Source organism: Hippopotamus amphibius, chromosome 4 (genome assembly GCF_030028045.1).
Source record: "Hippopotamus amphibius kiboko isolate mHipAmp2 chromosome 4, mHipAmp2.hap2, whole genome shotgun sequence".
Taxonomy (NCBI): domain Eukaryota; kingdom Metazoa; phylum Chordata; class Mammalia; order Artiodactyla; family Hippopotamidae; genus Hippopotamus; species Hippopotamus amphibius.
The window spans coordinates 25,713,614-25,734,464 of NC_080189.1; the positions used below are offsets into that span (position 1 = coordinate 25,713,614).

Sequence of the window (20,851 nt, forward strand, 5' to 3'; positions counted from 1 at the left end):
TATTGGATCATTCTACTACATCATGAAATAGGAACTCTTGTTCATTCATTTATTTATCACACGTCCAATGAATGCCCGCAGGTATCAGGCTTCATAAGACCCTAGGGATACGCTGAGATGTGAGCTCTATCAAGTCAGGGACCTTCTCTATATTATTCACTGCTGTATACGCTGTGTCTAAAAAGTATCTGGCGTGTAACAGTGCTCAATAAGTATTAGTTGAATGATTGAAGAAGGGTGGATGCCATGATTGTCCACCCTCCCCCTCACTAATTTAATTGGCATGATTCTGTAATGAATTCCTCATTTGTAATTGAATTACTAATTTCCCATCTATAACTGTAGTGAGCTTAATTCAAAGTCCAATACTGGTTTTTTCCTAATCCAGAAGTGTAAGAAATTTAAACCGTGCTCACTTTGATTCCGGTGGTCATTGGCATTCTGGTTTTTCCAGGTAATGGGCTAGAAAAATATGAAATTTCTCTTTTCTTAGAGAGTTTGTTCATATTGAGCATTTGAACACTTATAGAGAGTTAGTTTTATCTTTTGAAAACTTCCTGTCATACTCTTGGCCCCAGTGTCTGGGAATCCACTTTGAAATAGCAAAAACAAATGAACAGATAAAAGAAAACAAAAACCCCAAAACACTCCAAAAGCAGCACTCAGAAAATAATTCATGTAAATACAAATGTACACAACACAGTAGTAAAATTTATTTAAACCTCATCAAGTGCTCCTTCTCCAAATGTTCCTAACTCCACATTTGCTGTTTTTACCCTACAGAGAATGGATTTTTTTGCCCTGCTCCAAAGATACTTCTGGTGTGGATGGTCTGCCCTCTAGTCTCTCCTCTCTCTACTTTTGTTCTTTTTCCTCTTCTTTTTCTTCCCCCAAGTCATTTCATTTCCCTTCTCACCCTCTCCCCACTCCACCTCCCCTACTTCTGCACTTTCTCCTCCTCCTCCCCTTCCTCCCCCTCCTCCCCTTCCTCCCCCCCTCCTCTTCTTCTTCTTCTCCTCCTCCTCCTTCTCCTTCTCCTTCTTCTTCTTCCCCTTCCTCTTCCTCTTCTTCCTCTTCTTCTCCTTCTTCCTCATCCTTTCTTTCCCTGAATTTTCCCCATCGACTGTACCCATGTCTCCTTAGACATTTCCAGTTTTTAGGAGGGGGGAGAGGCAACACATTAGAAGTTTAGTTCTAGTGGTGGTGGGCACAAGTTTCCCTTCTAATGTAGAACCTTTTGTACTTAGCATCCTCGTTCACTGGACTAGCTAGTAGGAATTGTTATTCTGTGTCCATTTGGGGAGTGAAATTTGAGATATCTAGAATTAATGTTATAGGTAAGTATTGCTTGGTGAAAGTGAGTTACTGTTTCTGTGTGGGGTTTGTCAGTTTTTATTTTAAATAATTTACAACCTATGTGTTTTCTGAGGAAAAAAATTAATCTGTTGAGGGATTATTTAATCCTAATCCATTTGGAAGATACTAGCATCCCCTCAATCTTCAGATTGGGGGACAGAGACACAGAGAGGTCACATAACTTACCCAGCATCACAGCTAGTCAGAGAAGGGCAAGGATTTGGAGCTAGGAAGTCTAGCCCCAGAGACAACATTCATAACCACCATACCACTATGTGCCTCTGAGTGGATCTGTGATGAAACGTGGCCACGTTAGAAAGCCTAGTATGTAGAAAACTGTCCCTGTGAACCTGTCCCAGCCCAATCTGCCTTCTGAGCATCAGCAGCTTTGAGAGTCACATGGAGACCGACAGGAAAGGGGCTCTCTGAGCGAGTCCTCTCCCTACTGGATGGTTCCTATTGCTACTCTTAGGGGACAAATAGGAGAGTAGAAGGGGCTCATGCCCCTTCTGTACCAGGACTTTCATTCACTCATTTCATTGCTTTTCAGTCCCTTTAAGGGTGATGTGGCATTTGATAGAGGAAAAAGCATAATAGGTTTGGTATGGCGGGTGGTGGTTTGCTGTGGGGGGATAAGCACAGATTTAAGTGCAATTTTACTCTTTTAATCCATGTTGTTAAAGATGACACTCTTTCTTCACTGTGATGTGTGAGATAAATCTTCTCTTTCACAAAGTGCACTTGAAGCTGACAAACAGACACACTTTCATCACATTGTGCACTTTGCTGCTAAGTCCCAGTTGAACATCACTTAAGGAGGTGAAAATACTGTTATAAGAGGCGTGATTACACTTCTTCAAACCTTAGAACAAATTTTACTGAACTATCGCTAAAGGACCAATTACATGAGGCCAAATTATTTTACTTATGTCTCCAGAAGGGTGGAAAGAAATGGTGTCAAGGGTAATTAGGGCAAAGAGTTGTGATATTGTTATTTATATTAAGAAATACGTATTTGGTCTTTAGCCAGTTTTTGGCACAGAGCTCCTAAAATCTTAGGAATTTTCTAAGCGATGAGAGTGATAAAAGTGTCTTTTGTATGCTAAAGAGATGACTTTGGGGAAGCCTGTAGGTAACCTAAGGTTGGGGCTGGTTGTCAGGAAGACCAACCACAGGATTAGAGGTTTAGAACTTTCAGTCTCACCCCTCAACCTGTAGGGAGGGGAGAGGGGCTGAAAATTGAGTTTAATCACCAATGGCCATTTCAATCATGCCAGTGATTGAAAGCCTTTATGGAAGCCTCCATAAAAACTGGAAAGGATGGGGTTTGGAGAGCTTCAGGGTTGGTGAACACTTGGAGATTCAGAGAGAGCATGGAAGCTCCCTGCCCTTTCCCCATACCTTGCCCTGTGCATCTCTTATCTGGCTGTTCTTGAGTTATATCCTTTTATAGTAAACTAGTGATCTAGTAAGTACAATGTTTCTCTGAGTTCTGTGAGCCTCTCTAGCAATTAATTGAACCCAAGGAGCAGGTTTTGGGAACCTCTGATCTATAACCAGTTGGTCAGAAGCACAGGTAACAACCAGGGCTTGTGACTGACATCTCAAGTGGGGCAGGGAGGGGAGTTGAACCCTTAACCTGTGGAATCTGACAATCTTCAGGTAGATAGTATCAGAAATGAGTTGAATTGTAGGACACCCAGTTGTCAGAATTGCCTAGAGATGGTGGGGAAATTCCTCACCCCCTATGAATTGGAAGTGGGATTTGGGCACTTTTAAGGGTTAACATATTTCTGTTGTCTTTAAGAAAGAAACAAAAAAACCTGGTTATTTGGTTTTGCACATTGCTTTTATTTGCAGGTGCATTCACAAGAAATAACTTAATAATAGTTGACTGACTATATCACATTCTTATTAGGGTCAATTATAAGCAATTTCTTATGGTTAACCAACAATTTTAACCAATTACTTTTTTTTTAAAATAAATTTATTTATTTATATGCTGTGTTGGGTCTTCGTTGCTGCACACAGGCTTTCTCTAGTTGCAGCGAGTGGGGGTTGCTCTTCATTGTGGTGTGGTGCACGGGCTCCTCATTGCTGTGGCTTCTCTTGTTGCAGAGGACGGGCTCTAGGCATGTGGGCTTCAGTAGTTGTGGCACATGGGCTCAATAGTTGTGGCACACGGGCTTAGTTGCTCTGCGGCATGTGGCATCTTCCTGGAGCAGGGATCTAACCCGTGTTCCCTGCATTGGCAGACGGATTCTTAACCACTGCACCACCTAGGAAGCCCACCCAATTACTTTTTTACCAGTAACCTTAACCATTCATAAAATGGTAACTTTGTTGATTTGCTTATGTATCAAAACCATTCTGTCATGCAGATCTAAGAAGTTACATAACCGGGGAGAGTTGATCTGATTTACTTAGAACTTGACAGAAATTGTGAACTAACTTGAGACACTGGATAATCACATTGTTTAAAGAAAATCACATTCAAGATTCTAAACACAGCTTTGTAAGTAATTTCATTCCTAATAATTTAATTCTCCTCAATTTCCATCACAGTTGGAAGTTGGTGCTGTGACATTGTTTCTTGTTTTATTTTTCTCCTTCTACATTATTAATAGAGATTTTGTTCTTAAAAATAAGCAACTAAAAAAACGCGTTTCTTTATCTTCTCAGATTGCTTTAACAAAACTTCTCTGTTGACATACAGGGAGTTTTATGATCCTAGTTCTTTCATCTGAGCTGGCTACAATTCCAGTACGGTACTGTTTGTATAGGCCACCTGTCTTTGTGCAATAAGTCCTCTCTGGAGAGGAGTTTTGAAATTAAACAATATTTTATTAATTGTTTGACTTGTACTATCATTTCAGAGATACGATATCGTCAGTTCTCTGTAAGTTTCAGTTTTCATCTGTGATAAGTCGCCCTCCAGAGCCCCATTCAGTGAAGATTCTTGGTGCCGTTGCCTTGTAGCGTGGCTACACTACAGGGTGGCCTGGCCGCAGAGAGCTGCCTTGCCCAATGTGGCTGCTCCCTTTCCCAGGGTGTTCGCCCCATCCTGTGACTGGTGAACGTGGAAGTATAATGGCCTGTTCTATCCAACCTAATCCAGAGCAACACTGGAGGCCATTCCTGCCTCAGAGCTCCCCGTTGTGTTGGGAGTTTGTCACTGGGCCACAGCCAGTGGGACTTCTCCTTTACCCAGTCCTGCTTCCATCCCTGGTCTTCCATCTGGTGGAGGCCAAGGGCAAGTATCACGCATTTCAAACTCCTGAGGTTGCAACGATAATGTCTTCACACCTTATATTCCAGCCTCTTAATAATCTATAGGCAAACATTTAAATAAAACAGAACATTTGGTTGTTTCCACAACTTCTGCTGCTTAATAGTTGGCACCATTAATAAAGTAATAGTTTTCACCATGCTATTATTCTTTTAAAGAATTAAATTCTAATTTTCAACCCGGATCTTCAAAATATTTATAAACTCCCTCCAAAAGGAGGTTTGAAGTCTTAGGGTAGGAATTCAGGGGTGGCAAAAGAGAAATAAGTCACTTTTTCCATTCTCTCACATTGAAACTGCCCTGATCACATTGTGATGACCAATAATAAGTGCTAAGTGAAATCTAGTCATCTTATTTATTGGCATAGACAAGTGGGCAAGTACCACTTCTTAGCATTTAAGATATTCGATATTATACGAAGAATGTTGAGGGTTCAAGAATCCAACCTGTTGACAATCCCATGTTTTAGGTCTGAATATCAACTATCTCCCCTCTCAAGTTTGGAGACGATGTCTATATGGTTATGATAGTGATGATGGTTAACACTAGTAACAATGCATCACACTTGTATAGAACTTTATCATCTTACCCTTTTAAATTTGATTCTCTTAACATTCCTGGGAGTTAGTTATTATGAACCTTGTCACAGAGATGAGGACACTGAGAGATGAGAGATTTGTTCAAGATCACACAGGACCCTTCTCGAAATGTTTGATAGAATTCGCCTGTGAATCCATCTGGTCCTGGGCTTTTGTGTGTTGGGAGATTTTTAATCACTGCCTCAATTTCTGTACTTGTGATTGCTCTGTTCATGGTTTCTATTTCTTCCTGGTTCAGTCTTGGAAGATTGTATTTTTCTAAGAACGTATCCATTTCTTCCAGGTTATCCAATTGATTGGCATATAGTTGCTTGTAGTAGTCTCTCATGATCTTTTGTATTTCTGAGGTGTCCGTTGTGACTTCTCCTTTTTCATTTCTAATTCTGTTGATTTGCATCTTCTCCCTTTTTTTCTTGATGAGTCTGGCTAATGGTTTATCAATTTTGTTAATCTTCTCAAAGAACCAGCTTTTAGTTTTATTTATTTTTCTTATGGTTTCTTTCCTTTCTTTTTCATTTATTTCTGCTCTGATCTTTACGATTTCTTTCCTTCTGCTCCCTTTGGGGTTTCTTTGTTCTTCTTTCTCTAGTTGTTTGAGGTGTAAGGTTAGGTTGTTTACTCGATCATTTTCTTGTTTCTTAAGGTAGGACTGTATTGCTATAAACTTCGAGAAGAGTTAACACCTATCCTTCTCAAACTCTTCCAAAATATTGCAGAAGGCGGAGCACTCCCAAACTCATTCTACGAGGCTACCATCACCCTGATACCAAAACCAGGCAAAGATGTCACAAAAAAAGAAAACTACAGACCAATATCACTGATGAATATAGATGCAAAAATCCTCAACAAAATACTAGCTAACAGACTGCAACAGCACATTAAAAAAATCATACACCACGATCAAGTGGGGTTTATCCCTGGGATGCAAGGATTCTTCAACATACGCAAATCAATCAACGTGATACATCATATCAACAAATTGAAGGATAAAAACCATATGATCATTTCAATAGATGCAGAAAAAGCTTTTGACAAAGTTCAACATCCATTTATGATAAAAGCTCTCCAGAAAATGGGCATAGAAGGAAATTACCTCAACATCATAAAAGCCATATATGACAAACCAAAAGCCAACATTGTTCTCAATGGAGAAAAACTGGAAGAATTCCCTCTAAGAACAGGAACAAGACAAGGGTGTCCACTCTCACCACTGTTATTCAACATAGTTTTGGAAGTGTTAGCCACAGCAATCAGAGAAGAAAAAGAAATTAAAGGAATCCAAATTGGAAAAGAAGAAGTAAAATTATCACTCTTTGCAGATGACATGATACTATATATAGAAAACCCTAAAGACTCTACCAGAAAACTGCTAGCACTCATTGATGAGTTTAGTAAAGTAGCAGGATACAAAATTAATGCACAGAAATCTCTTGCATTCCTATACACCAACAACGGAAGAGCAGAAAGAGAAATTAAGGAAACTCTCCCATTCACCATTGCAACAAAAAGAATCAAATACCTAGGAATAAACCTGCCTAAGGAGGCAAAAGATCTGTATGCAGAAAACTTTAAGACATTGATGAAAGAAATCAAAGATGACATAAACAGATGGAGGGACATACCATGTTCCTGGATTGGAAGAATCAACATCGTGAAAATGACTGTACTACCCAAAGTAATTTACAGATTTAATGCAATCCCGATCAGATTACCAATGGCATTTTTCACAGAACTAGAGCAAGAAATCTTACGATTTGTATGGAAACGCAAAAGACCCCGAATAGCCAAAGCAATCTTGAGAAGGAAAAATGGAGTTGGTGGAATCAGGCTTCCTGACTTCAAACTATACTACAAGGCCATCGTGATCAAGACAGTATGGTACTGGCACAAAAATAGAAAGGAAGATCAATGGAACAGAATAGAGAACTCAGAAGTAAGCCCAAACACATATGGGCACCTTATCTTTGACAAAGGAGGCACGAGTATACAATGGAAAAAAGACAGCCTCTTCAATAAGTGGTGCTGGGAAAATTGGACAGCAACATGTAAAAGAATGAAATTAGAACACTTCCTAACACCATACACAAAAATAAACTCCAAATGGATTAAAGACCTACACGTAAGGCCAGACACTATAAAACTCCTAGAGGAAAACACAGGCAGAACACTCTTTGACATCCATCAAAGCAAGATCCTTTTTGACCCACCTCCTAGAATCATGGAAATAAAATCAAGAATAAACGAATGGGACCTCATGAAACTTAAAAGCTTTTGCACAGCAAAAGAAACCATAAACAAGACTAAAAGGCAACCCTCAGAATGGGAAAAAATAATTGCCTATGAAACAACGGACAAAGGATTAACCTCCAAAATATACAAGCAGCTCATGCAGCTTAATACCAAAAAAGCAAATAACCCAATCCACAAATGGGCAGAAGACCTAAATAGACATTTCTCCAAAGAAGACATACAGATGGCCAACAAACACATGAAAAGATGCTCAACATCACTAATCATCAGAGAAATGCAAGTCAAAGCCACAATGAGGTATCACCTCACACCAGTCAGAATGGCCATCATCACAAAGTCTGGAAACCACAAATGTTGGAGAGGGTGTGGAGAAAAGGGAACTCTCCTGCACTGTTGGTGGGACTGTAAGTTGGTACAGCCACTATGGAAAACAATTTGGAGGTTCCTTCAAAAACTACAAATAGAACTACCATATGATCCAGTAATCCCACTCCTGGGCATATACCCAAAGAAAACCATAATCCCAAAAGAAACTTGTACCATCATGTTTATTGCAGCACTCTTTACAATAGCCAGGACATGGAAGCAACCGAAATGCCCATCAACAAATGAATGGATACAGAAGATGTGGCATATATATACAATGGAATATTACTCAGCTATAAAAAGGGATGAGATGGAGCTATATGTAATGAGGTGGATAGAACTACAATCTGTCATACAGAGTGAAGTAAGTCAGAAAGAGAAAGACAAATATTGTATGCTAACTCACATATACGGAATCTAAAAATGGTACTGATGAACTCAGTGACAAGAACAGGGAAGCAGATACAGAGAATGGACTGGAGAACTCGAGGTATGGGAGGGGGAGGGGGGTGAAGGGGAAACTGAGAAGAAGCGAGAGAGTAGCACAGACATATATATACTACCAACTGTAAAATAGTCAGTGGGAAGTTGTTGTATAACAAAGGGAGTCCAACTCGAGGATGGAAGATGCCTTAGAGGACTGGGGCAGGGAGGGTGGGGGGGAATCGAGGGGGGGGGCCTCAAGGAAGGGAGGGAATATGGGGATATGTGTATAAAAACAGTTGATTGAACCTGGTGTACCCCCAAAAAAATAAAATAAAAAAAAAAAAAAAGATCACACAGGACCCACCCTCAGGTCTTCTGACCTAGGTCTGTTTTCTTCTTCACTCCAACATATTAATATAATAGCAAACCAATACGTATGAAAAGAACCTCTCGTCTCTTAGACCTTAAATAACAGGCTATTCACCTCTGAGATAAAGAGATCAAAATTACGAATGGAATTGTTTATAAATTTTCTCTTGTATCATAAGAGCAAATTATCATGCAATCCCACGGATAAACAAACTAAGGCCAAGGTGATATTTTAATTTACTGCACTCTGATAAAAACTATTTTGGGTGGCAGAGGCCATTTCAGTGAAAACTTCCTCTGAATTACAATGCTCCAAATTTTTTTACTTTTTGGTGCCACTTTTAAAAAAGCATATATTTATGTGTATGCTTTTGTTTCCCTACTTGACTGAGAGGTGTTTGGAGGCAGAAATGTCTCATTTCTGTTTATACCAGCAGTGCCTCTTATACGTCTTGTATTTGTTTATTCAAAATATATATGTTGAAGTCTCTCTGTGCCAAGCACAACGACGGGTATTGGGGATATGGTGGTAAATGTGAAAGACAAGGTTCATTCAGTAGTCATGGAGCTTATAGTCTAGGGTGAGAAAAAAAAGATAACAGAATTTTTAAAGTACACAGTTATTGTGGTTGCTGTAGTGCAAAGGTGATGTGGAAGACTGGAGAGCACAGGAAAGTTTTTCTGAAGACACGCATTTGCAGGGGCAATTGGAAAGTTTTGAGAATGGACTTGTTATATACTGAAATTTAAGTCAGTTCTATAATTAGCATGAGTTCTAAGTATCTTAACCAAGTTCTTCGTGCTCAATAGAAGAACTACATTTGTGTAGCTATCAATTAGATTTACAAGGGTGACCTGCTGGGTCTTTTGAACGTCTTTGAATTTGCTTTATCTTAGGCATCAATCATGGATATCCACTAAACCATTAAGCCATAGGTATAGTCAATTATGGATGAGCAAGTTGATGGAAAAAGTCTAGTCTCGGAGTCAGACGGATCTGACTTTGAACCTGGGTTCCAACCTCTTGCCAGCTGTTGACACCCCTGTTTCTCAGTTGCCTCATGAGAAATGTGATGGTGGCAATCTTAGAGTGCTTCTGCTAGGACTCAGGATGTATAGAGTGAATGAGACTGGGAAAGAGTGATCATGTGTGTTGCATAGGGTATGCAAAATGTTCTGTTCAACAAGTGATCTTTTAATTATCACTAAATAATCAAAGGGAAAACATTTACACAGGTGAGGAAATCAGACAGAGAATTCTAGAAAACAGCCAATGATACATTCCTTTGTACAACATTCCTTTCCTAAGTGCTAGGTTTAAAAATTATTTCTTGGAGAACTGGGGATAGTGGTAGAATAAGAAACTTAGGGTTTGTTGAATTGTACACAATTCATACTCTTCCAGAGTGAGGTTTGAAGAAATAGATGCAGTAGACATATACTTTGATGGAGGGCAGCTCCTCTTCCTCCTCTCCACCCCAGGGGTCTAAATCAAGCCAGAGAGTCTCTTTAAAAATTGAAACAACAGATAATAAGTATTGAAGGCAAGCACATCTTTGATAAAGCCTGAATGTTTGACTAAATTTCATTGGTATTTTAAACAAACTCTAACAGTATATAACGATCTCTTCTTCTTATGAAGTCATTGGACTATTTGGGGGAGTGACTTGTCATTTATTACTGCAGTTGACTTGATCTTATACTGTTATTTTTTAGCAGTAGATCACTTGATATTCTTATCTGGCTTTTCCTATGCGTACACCTTGTCATTCAATCGTATTATAAGACTGTTGTGGACAGGATGAGAGATAGAATGTCCGTAGCTCCAGAAACGTAGTAGACCATGTGTGCTTATGAATGGACTGTGTGGCTTTTTGACTGATGTAAAGATAGAAATTATGAATGAGTTTCAAGGCTAAGAAGAAAATCCTAATCTTCTAACTCCAGTTATTTGAGAGTAATACACTCCACAATTTAATAAAATATCCGTAAGGCACCAAACAGCACCATGCCACGTGGTGCAGTATCTTCACGAGGATTTGCTCAGCCGAAATAAGTTAATTGTGCAGTCCCTCTTTCCAGGAAAATACAAATTGACCAGGCTGATAAATAAAAAGTGAGGTAAAGGAATAAAAACATATGGAAAGACCATGTAAAACTGCAATCTAACTCAGCTTTTTACAAACAAAAATGTTCACTAGATCTCTAGTAAATGAATACATCAATAAATTCAGACTAAACCATGTCTAGATTGCCCGTAAGCTTCATATGAAATAATCATAATAAAATTTCTCTGTCCTTCATTTCTTCTGGCTATAGAGTCAGGATTAATCTCAGGATGATATTTAGAATATGGCATGTCTTTAATGGGATCCTTAAGTAATCAGAGCAATTTTCTTAAAAGGGCGGTCATATTTTGAAATAGCTACTATTCCCCAGAGAGTGTTACAATTTGGGTCTTGCCTTTCTATGGTTACCTAAGGCTTCCGCTCACCACAGTTTTTTGTTTCTTTGTTTGATTTTTAAACACATTATGCGTAATTTTCAACTTAAGACTTTGTCCCAAAAGTTTTCTTCTCAAAATATGTAATCACTCCTTTCCAGTCTCATTTAGTTTCTCCCTTTCCCAAGCTGGTGGGTTTTCAGAGCTCTGTCATTCACCTTTTCCTGTTGCTGATTTCAGTATTCTCTTTGAGTGATCTCTTCCTCCCCAGCACTTCAGCTACTTACTGTGTCTGCATCTGCCAACACTGGGATTACAACTCCCTTCTCTCTCCTTAGCTCCAGACTCAATTATTTTAATTTGATGTTCCATGGGTACTTTGAACACAACTCGTCCTGAATCAAAATCATTCTTTCCTCCTCCCCAAACCTGCTCACCCTCCTGTGTTTCCTACTTGTTTAGTGATGTCATCGCATAAACTGATCACTAAGGCCAAAACCTCAATCGTTTCCCACTACCTCACTACTTAGCATGTCAGTACAACCTAAACATATACCATATTTATCAGTTATATCTCAATAAAGATGGGAAAAATATTACAAAGCCCTACTGATTCTAACTCAAATTTCTCACAGGTCCACCTGCCCCTCCTCAGTACCAGTAGCATTGCCTTAGTCATGATTTCCCATTGCCTGTTCTGATAACCTCCTTACGGGGCTCATGGCCTCCTGTTCTTTCCACTCCAGCTGCCCTCTTACATCATTCAGTAGTCCTCATTCATTTTTCTTCCACGAAATGTGGTGGTCATAGACAAGAGATATTCTTATGGGCTTCTAAAAGTTAGGCACTTTAATTACTCATAATCTTCCATAGGCCCTGCACACCGTGTGTGATCTGGCCCCCATCTACTTCTCATCTTTGTCTCACACTTCTCTCCCCATCATCCATTAACTCCACTGCCTCTTTCCTGCCCTTCCCCATGTGATTCTCTCCCATTCTCTCTTCGTTCTGAACTTAACCAAGCGACACCGACTTTAGGGATGCTTTTCCTGAGCATTCCTCAATCTAAATTAAATGTCCCTGCTCTTCTTCATAGGACTTGCCATAACTTATATACTTATTTTGGGGGTTTGTTTTGCCTTAAGCCTGTTTTACGCATAACATCTCTAAACTCTGTGAAGGCAAGGACCATGTCTATTTTATTCACTATTGTAAATCCAGATCCCCTGCACAGTATCTGGAAGATAGTAGGCGCTCCATCAGTGTTTACTGAAGGAATGGATCACTCATCACAACTATTCATGGCATATCAGTAGGCTACTAACTACAGCCTCCATCTGTGGATTATGGGCAGTTCCCACCCCTGAAGAGCATAGCGTATGGTTAGTGAGGCTATTGCTATTGCAGGGGTAACTTTGGCAGCACTTTCACTTATATGAAAAATAACCTTCAGTACTCTAGCACTGTTAGTCATACAGTGTTGTTACATATGTTAAATCTGATCACAACGCACTGGACACCCACTGTCTGGCTACCACATGGTTCATCTTTGTTTGGCTCCCTGAGGTTTCTTCCTAAAGCATACAGCTCATCATGTAATTCTCCTGTTTATGAACTTTCCGTGGGTTCCCACTGTTTTCAAGATAAAATCCAAATTACTTGGCATGTCTAACAAAGTCATTATCAAGCTGCACCTGTCCATTCTTTCCAAACTCCACCCCAGCCAGTCTCGACCATAGGTCACGATCAAGCAAGATTCTTTCATACCTTGGCTTCTGCCAGAAATGTCCCACTTTTGTCCCTATGTGTATGTATATTTGCAGTTTAAAATCCAGCTCTCTCATGCACTTGAGTTACTCTTTCCTCTGTGTTCCCAAAGCGTGGTATACTCTCTTCATTCTAAAATTTGTTACATGTTCCATGATAATTTATTGGAATGCCTCTCTCCCAGACTAGCTGGTGATTGCTGGATTAGACTGTGCATTCCCAGTGTCCAGCCCAATGCTTAGCATATAATGGCACCCAGTAATATTTGTGTCACGGAATGCATTGTCAATTATTTGGAAGTAAAAATGCCTTTGCCTACAGAAGCAATGCTATAAATAAATGATTTTCTTCTCAAGCGACTCAAAAAGCCTGTTTAAACCATAATGCAATTGAAACATCTTGTTAATATTGCTTTTTCTTCTAGTATTAGAATATGTTACTTCTGTACCACTGCAGTGGAAGAAAGTTCCTTCTTCTCCTCCTATCCCAGCCCTTTGACAGAGGGCAGAGATCTTTTCTAAACTTTTCTTTTAGTTTTTTAAGGAACTTCCATGCTGTTCTCCATAGTGGCTGTATCAATTTATATTCCCACCAACAGTGCAAGAGGGTTCCCTTTTCTCCACACCCTCTCCAGCATTTATCGTTTATAGATTTTTTGATGATGACCATTCCGACTGGTTGTGAGGTGATATGTCATTGTAGTTTTGATTTGCATTTCTCTAATAATTAGTGATATTGAGCATCTTTTCATGTGCCTCTTGGCCATCTGTATGTCTTTGGAGAAATGTCTATTTAGGTCTTTCATCCATTTTTTGATTGGGTTGTTTGTTTTTTTGATATTGATCTGCAGCTAAAAATAGAATTACCATATGACCCAGCAATCCCACCACTGGGCATATACCCAGAGAAAACTATAATTCAAAAAGACACACCCCCCCAATGTTCATTGCAGCACTATTTACAGTAGCCGGGACATGGAAGCAACTTAAATGTCCATTGACAGATGAATGGATACATATATATAATGGAATATTACTCAACCATAAAAGGGAACAAAATTGGGTCATTTGTAGAGATATGGATGTACCTAGGGACGGTCATACAAAGTGAAGTAAGTCAGAAACTGAAAAACAAATATTGTATATTAACGCATATATGTGGAATCTTAAAAAATGGTATAGATGATCTTATCTGCACAGCAGAAATAGAGACACAGACTAGAGAATAAACGTATGGATACCAAGGGTGGAAGTGGGGAGTGGGATGAATTGGGAGATGGGGATTGACATATATACACTATTGATACCATGTATAAAATAGATGATGACCTACTGTAGGGCACAGGGAACTCTACTCAACGCTTTGCAGTGACCATAATGGGAAGGAAATCCAAAAAAGAGGGGTTATGTGTATATGTATAGCTGATTCACTTCACTGTACAGCAGAAACTAATGCAACATTGTTAAGCAGCTGTGCTCCAATAAAGATTAAAAAACAAACAAAAGAACCCCAACAAAAAATATAAACTTTTCTTTTTGGCTTCTCATTGCCTTAAAAGGAGAGGCCAAAGAAGAGTTCTTTTTTTTTTTTGCTATGTGAGGGGGATGGGATTTCTGCCATTTTGATTTTCATGGTGGAGACATATGTCAACTGAGGGTTTGTGTCTTTGAGGCTTGTCTCAAATAGTCTTGAAGACCACTTGTCTCATAACATGTTATGTTGCTGCATAGGAATCTTGCTGCTATATTATGAGCTAAACAAGGAAATTAACTTTAAAGGATGTCTACTAATAAATAAAAGTAGCAAAAGGACCTTCCTTCTTCACAGGTGGTCTCAGCTATAAGACATACTCACACCTTTTATTAATCCAGGCTCTTGTCCTTGGATTTTTGTTAAATGAATTAAAATAGTCCTTCTTTCCACTCTTTCTTGCTTGTCCCGCATTTTGTATACTTCGGTTTTTTTAAGGACATGCCCAAAAATAATGTTTAAAATTGGAAAAAAAAAAAACCCAAAACCCTGATGTATGATTAAGTCATTGGTGTCATTTGTTTGATACATATATTTTAATGCAAAACAATGTGATTGCTTTCAATAGATGAGAATGATAGATATTTTGAGCAACAATACTTTACTGAGTCACGCACTTTTATAAAGTAGCTAACCTCATTAAGTGTGTTAAGTAAATGTCTTTTCTGAATCATTTTCTCTCTTTCTTTCTTTTTTTAAAAATAGGTGGTGTTTGCATTGCTCAATCGCAGAAAATCCCACGTGAACCAAGACCTGGAGAATTTGAAAAAATTATCAAGCGCCTGCTAGAAACACCTAATGCTCGGGCAGTGATTATGTTTGCTAATGAAGATGACATCAGGTGCTGATTGCTTTTCTTCCTCGTATAGGATTAGATTTGCAGCCCACATCTTTTTTCTAACATATTTCATGTTCAATGTAAAATCTTGTGAGATTTCACAGGAATTGCAACATTTTCATGCAGTTGCAGACTGCCTTCTGCTACATAGAGACAGCAGCCTTCTAGTTTTTCAGTCTGAAATGTTTATCAAGTAAGACCTGGGGACTGAAAGAAATGAGACGAATAACGATGGGAAACAGAATGATGTGAGTGAGGTTAAGGATAAGGCTAATTATCAGGTGCTGGAGCTAAAGTCTCCAATAGATTTCCTTTAGGAGACAATAGGACTCAGGCAGTTAGAATGATTGACTAGCTGTTTAATGGTGCCCTGCTGAGTGTTTATGACTTGACAGGGCTGGTCTGGTAACATACATAAGTGTAGAGTTTCTTGGTAAATGTGGTATGTTTTATTTCTTTTTATTCCAATAGGAGGATATTGGAAGCAGCGAAAAAGTTAAACCAAAGTGGGCATTTTCTCTGGATTGGCTCAGATAGTTGGGGATCTAAAATAGCACCTGTGTATCAGCAGGAGGAGATTGCAGAAGGGGCTGTGACAATTTTGCCGAAAAGAGCATCAATTGATGGTAAGGATGCACCGTAGAGAATTTGTTTCATTCCAGTTGAATCTAAACTCAAAAACAAAATCAGAGTATCAGCATAAATGAAATGAATCCATTATTAATGACTCTGATTAGAATTTTTAATACTGATGGCAGAATGGTCAAGACAGTAACTATTTAACTCAGCATACTACATATATATATGTAAATATATATATATGTAATATATTTTATTAGAAAAGAGTGCCCGCTAGATATTTTTTAAGGAGCACTATTGTTGGCCTTAGATACCTCCATGATGTTAGTAGTCGCCCTCTAAGTTTGCATATTTCCATGGGCATATACGATGGTTATAACATTGTTGGAAGGAGAATGCTTGCTTTATAGCAAATGAAGACATGACGCTGGCCTGACTCTATGGATAAATAAATGCCACAGCAAAGATGTGGAGCATCCCTGAAAGGCAGTTTGTCTCCCAAATATCTTTTCCAATGATCTTGACAGTGACTGAAATTCCTACCTTTGCCATTTTCCTTTGGAGTAAGGCATTATTTACAGGTGGTCTCCCTTCAGTTAGATAGTTACCTGAGCACACTGATACTTTAGCCCATTACCATGACTCCAGAAGATTACATTAGTAGTGATTAGTTTATTGAATTAGCCGAGAATGGAACATGCAGGACAGATAAATCTTGAGGCGAGTAGAAACACAGAAGCCTGGAACACTGACTCATGCTAGCGGAAAGAGAGGAGAATGAGAAAAGTCTGAGTTGGTTTTAATTATTCAGCGTGAGTCACTGGTCACTGCCACTGGGAGACGTAGAGGACTGGGAGAGGTGGTGAGGATGACACCCAACAGGCTTTCCTGCTGTGCGCATCCCTAGAGCCAGGTGCCTGATGGGTGAATGGTGGAGGTGGGGATATTGTCCACAGATCCCCATTGACTCTTGCCATAAGGGAAGCCTTATTTCTGGGTTATTGGCCCACCCCCATCTCTTATATATTTTTTTTCATGCAACGATCACAACATAATATAATATCTATTCAAAAGCTCTAACAGTATTTGCTTTTGATTTTGAAGGAATATTAAAATCATACCTTTCTTCTTTAAAATAGGGTTTGATCGATACTTTAGAAGCCGAACTCTTGCCAATAATCGAAGAAATGTGTGGTTTGCGGAATTTTGGGAGGAGAATTTTGGATGCAAGTTAGGATCACATGGCAAAAGGAACAGTCACATAAAGAAATGCACAGGTAGCCACTTAAATGTTTTCTTTGGAGCATTCACTTTATCATTACCTGAGAAATGAAGTTTTTCTATGTGGATAATGATGGCAATATCCTCTACTTCCTTGCATCTCTTGTTACAGTTTCTCAGTAAGGCTGAGCTTATATTGATCATTCAACAAACTTAGGTTTGCTCATTGGTTGTTACAGTCAATGAACAAGTATTTATTGAACATGTGCCATGTATCCAATGCTGGGGTATTTTAATTCTATTTAAAAAAAAATTTATTGAGTGCCTACTTTAGGCAAAGTACTTTATTAGGTTTGGTGGGATATTGACAAATATTAGCAAGACATGAGTTTGCTTGCCAGGAGCTCAAAATGTAGTGAGAATGACAGATCATAACGAATTGCTCTAAGACAGTGTTTTTCTGTTATTTCAATCCATGTCGCCCATATCCTGCATGGCTCTATCAGCTATGGTTTTTTTGATGCTCTACTTTCTATATCTTGTGCTTAAAAATAATAGTGATAGTAAATGTGCCTTTTTTGAATGTTAGAATGAAACTTTTTATTTGCAGATAGCACAATTGTGTATGTAAAAACAACTATGGAATTTTAAAAGTAACTTAGAACTAAGTAGTACATTTAGCAAGATCAATACAAGATAAAAGGTCAATATAAACATCTCTTTTAATCCATTTTATGTATATATTAAATATATATATTAGAAACTAACACACAGAAAATGAAATATGTACAGCATGGTTAAAAAGAACACAAAGAGTTGGGGGTAATTTTAACAAACATGCATAAATCTTTTTTTTTTTAATTTTATGTGTTTATTTTGGCTGCGTTGGGTCTTTGTTGCTGCGCTCAGACTTTCTCTAGTTGTGGCAAGCAGGAGCTACTCTTCATTGAGGTGCCCAGGCTTCTCATTGAGGTGGCTTCTCTTGTTGCGGAGCACAGGCTCTAGGCATGCAGGCTTCATGAGCTCAGTAGCTGCAGCATGTGGGCTCAGTAGTTGTGGTGCACGGGCTTAGGTGATCCACGGTATGTGGGATCTTCCCCGGGCCAGGGATTGAACCCTGTCCCCTGCATTGGCAGGTGGATTCTTAACCATTGCACCACCAGGGAAGTCCCAACAAAGATGCATAAATCTTCTACACTAAAATCTTCTACACTGAATGAGCATCTTATAACCAGACACTCCTTCACTTATCCCTTGGCCCCCATATTTTGATATGACCTCCTTTGCCTCTGTTCACTTCTTTTGGAAATAGCTGTTCAAATAAAAGATGTAATCGGGTAAGTGCTAGAGCAGCCACATAAATGGAGAGAGGATGGGGATGTGGGAAAAGGGGCCACCCTGTGGAGGGATCTGACTTCCAGGAACTGGAGTAAGTGAAGGGAGACAAGGTTCCTTCTCATGGAGCTGACATCTGAGTGTGAAGAGACAGACACTAAATAAGTAAATGTATTAAGAAACAGAGACTTCCAGATGCCTCAGAGAAATACAACAGAGTAAATGTGAAAAGAATGACCAGGTGGTCTCGGGAGGGTGGCAATGACTGTAGATCGTTTGGCCAGGATGCTTTGCCAAGGAGGTGACATTTGAGAATGAACCTGAATGGTAAGAGTCATCAGCCATGTGAAGCTATGAGGGCGGCCCATTCCAAGACCCAGGGAAATCCTCTTTGGTTCAAGGTACAGATAAAAAGGGTCAGGGAGGCCGGAGTGAGTGAGAGTAAGGATAGGGAGTGAGAGGGAGAGTGAGGGCAGAAGAGGATAAAGAGACAGGCCAGCTCATACAGGGTCTTGGAATTCTTCCTAGAAGCTCCAGAGCTGAAGCGTTGGGGCTTTATCCTACATGTAAGGTAGAATTACATAAGGCTTTTCATTTAAGGAACTTCTCAGATACTTGTTTCAAAAAGATTCCTCTGGCAGAAGTGTAGGGAGGGTTGAAGATTAAGGGAGAGAAAGGAGAAAGGTCAGTCAGGGCCCATCCAGTAGTCCCTGTGATGGGCAGTCACAGCCTACAGGAGACATGCTAGTTAGGGGTGGAACACAGAGTATAGAGATCCTAGTAGGTAGTATTTACAGTACATGGTGCATGATTAACACGGTGGGGGTGGTGGTAAGTGATGGAGGTTCTGAATGTTAAATCTCTGCCAGCTAGGTCTAGGAAAATTACTTAACAGAAAAGAACAGCATGAATAGTAGATTTGGAGGGATGAACTTGAATTTGGTTCTGAGCTTGCCCCATGGAATTCCCCAGCAGGTGGCAGCATAAGGTCTGGGACCCCACAGAGGGTGCCCCGCTGAAAATACAGATTAGCAAGTGGCAGATGGAGACCTGGAAGTTAAAGAGAAGGACAGAGATGCAGTTGCTGAAGGAAATTGAGCAGGGATGAGGGATGACAATCTAAGCCTCTAAGGGAGGAGCCAGCAGAGGAAATGAGCATGGCAGGTTAGGGAAGGAGGTGAATTGGGGGTCAGGAGAGAAGATGGGGTGTATGCAGGTTCAGTGCTGCAGAGAGGTATGTCTGAGGGACAGAAGTATGGTGGAGACTCAGATTGCGAGGGCTGGAGATAGAACTGGAATAGAAGAAGTAGAGGAAAGCATGCTTTGTAAAGACGTTTGGCAGAGATAAAAAGTAGACGTGGTGGGAGAGCTTGAGAAATAAGCAGGGTTGCAGAAGTTTCTTTAGGAGAGGGCACATTTAAGCATGTTTTCAGATAAACATAGAGGTCGGAAGGACTATCAGGAGAAAGAGAAGTTAAATAAGGAGTAGGATCTTGACAGAAATTTTAGGGAGAGGCTTAAGAGGGAGGTGTTACCTTTCAATTATGTGGTTTAGTTGGGAAAAAGAGATACACACAAGAGACTTCCCTGGTGGCACAGTGGATGAGACTCCGAGCTCCCAATGCAGGGGGCCTGGGTTTGATCCCTGGTCAGGGAACTAGATCCCACATGCATGCTACAACTAAGAGTTTGCATGCCACAAGTAGGGAGCCTGCATGCTTCAACTAAGATCTGGTGCAACCAAATAAATATTTTAAAAAATAAACAAAATGTATCAAGTGTTTGTTAACAAGAAAGATTTAAGAAAGCATCCAAAATGAGGGCAAAGTTAGGTCAGCAGAAAGTGGCATGGAGATGTGTGAAGAACAGTGGGGAGGTTCTGCTTATTGGAGAGGAGTGTGCATGTCAATGAATAATGGGACATGAGCAGTCAGTTTATAGAAGGATTCAAAAAAAGTTATACACAGAGTACCTTATGTGTTTCTCATCCTGGTGTATTTTACACTGTGCTTAGTTTTGAATTCTGAATGTTATTGTTTGATCATCCACACTTTTGTATCCTATTGTTGTTTAGATCATATTAATGATAATTTACCAGTTAGTGAAATGAATGAACTCTGTTCTTCATATATATTTATATGTGATATATATACACATATATTATATATATGATAAAATTAGCAATTAATCATATAACTTTTTAATGGACTGTGTTCAGAATCATCAATTTCTCTAAACTCATACTTTCCAAAAAATGTTGATGTCTACAAATGTCCTTTCAGCATCTGTCAACGGTGTATAAGGAATACTTATTTCAGGCATAAATACTGAACTGGGTTGCTGTAGAATCCAGACTTGGTGGCATGTCTGCTTCATATTCCTTTGATTTATTTGGGTGTTGCTAAAATTGTAACAATCTGTCCAATTAGAACTATTTCTAATGCAATGAAAATGGTGTTTACTCCAAGTGCTAGGGCAAATGC

General features: G+C 39.4%; 1 protein-coding gene across 1 annotated transcript in view; it reads left to right on the plus strand.

Annotated features, from left to right (window-relative positions):
- Positions 1-20,851, plus strand: part of GRM8 (glutamate metabotropic receptor 8) — a 757,013-nt gene that overhangs the window by 325,731 nt on the left and 410,431 nt on the right. Inside the window, exons 3-5 of the mRNA XM_057733569.1 lie at positions 15,101-15,236; positions 15,705-15,859; positions 16,952-17,089. Coding sequence (XP_057589552.1) covers positions 15,101-15,236; positions 15,705-15,859; positions 16,952-17,089 — 429 coding nt within the window. The remainder of the gene's footprint in view (positions 1-15,100; positions 15,237-15,704; positions 15,860-16,951; positions 17,090-20,851) is intronic.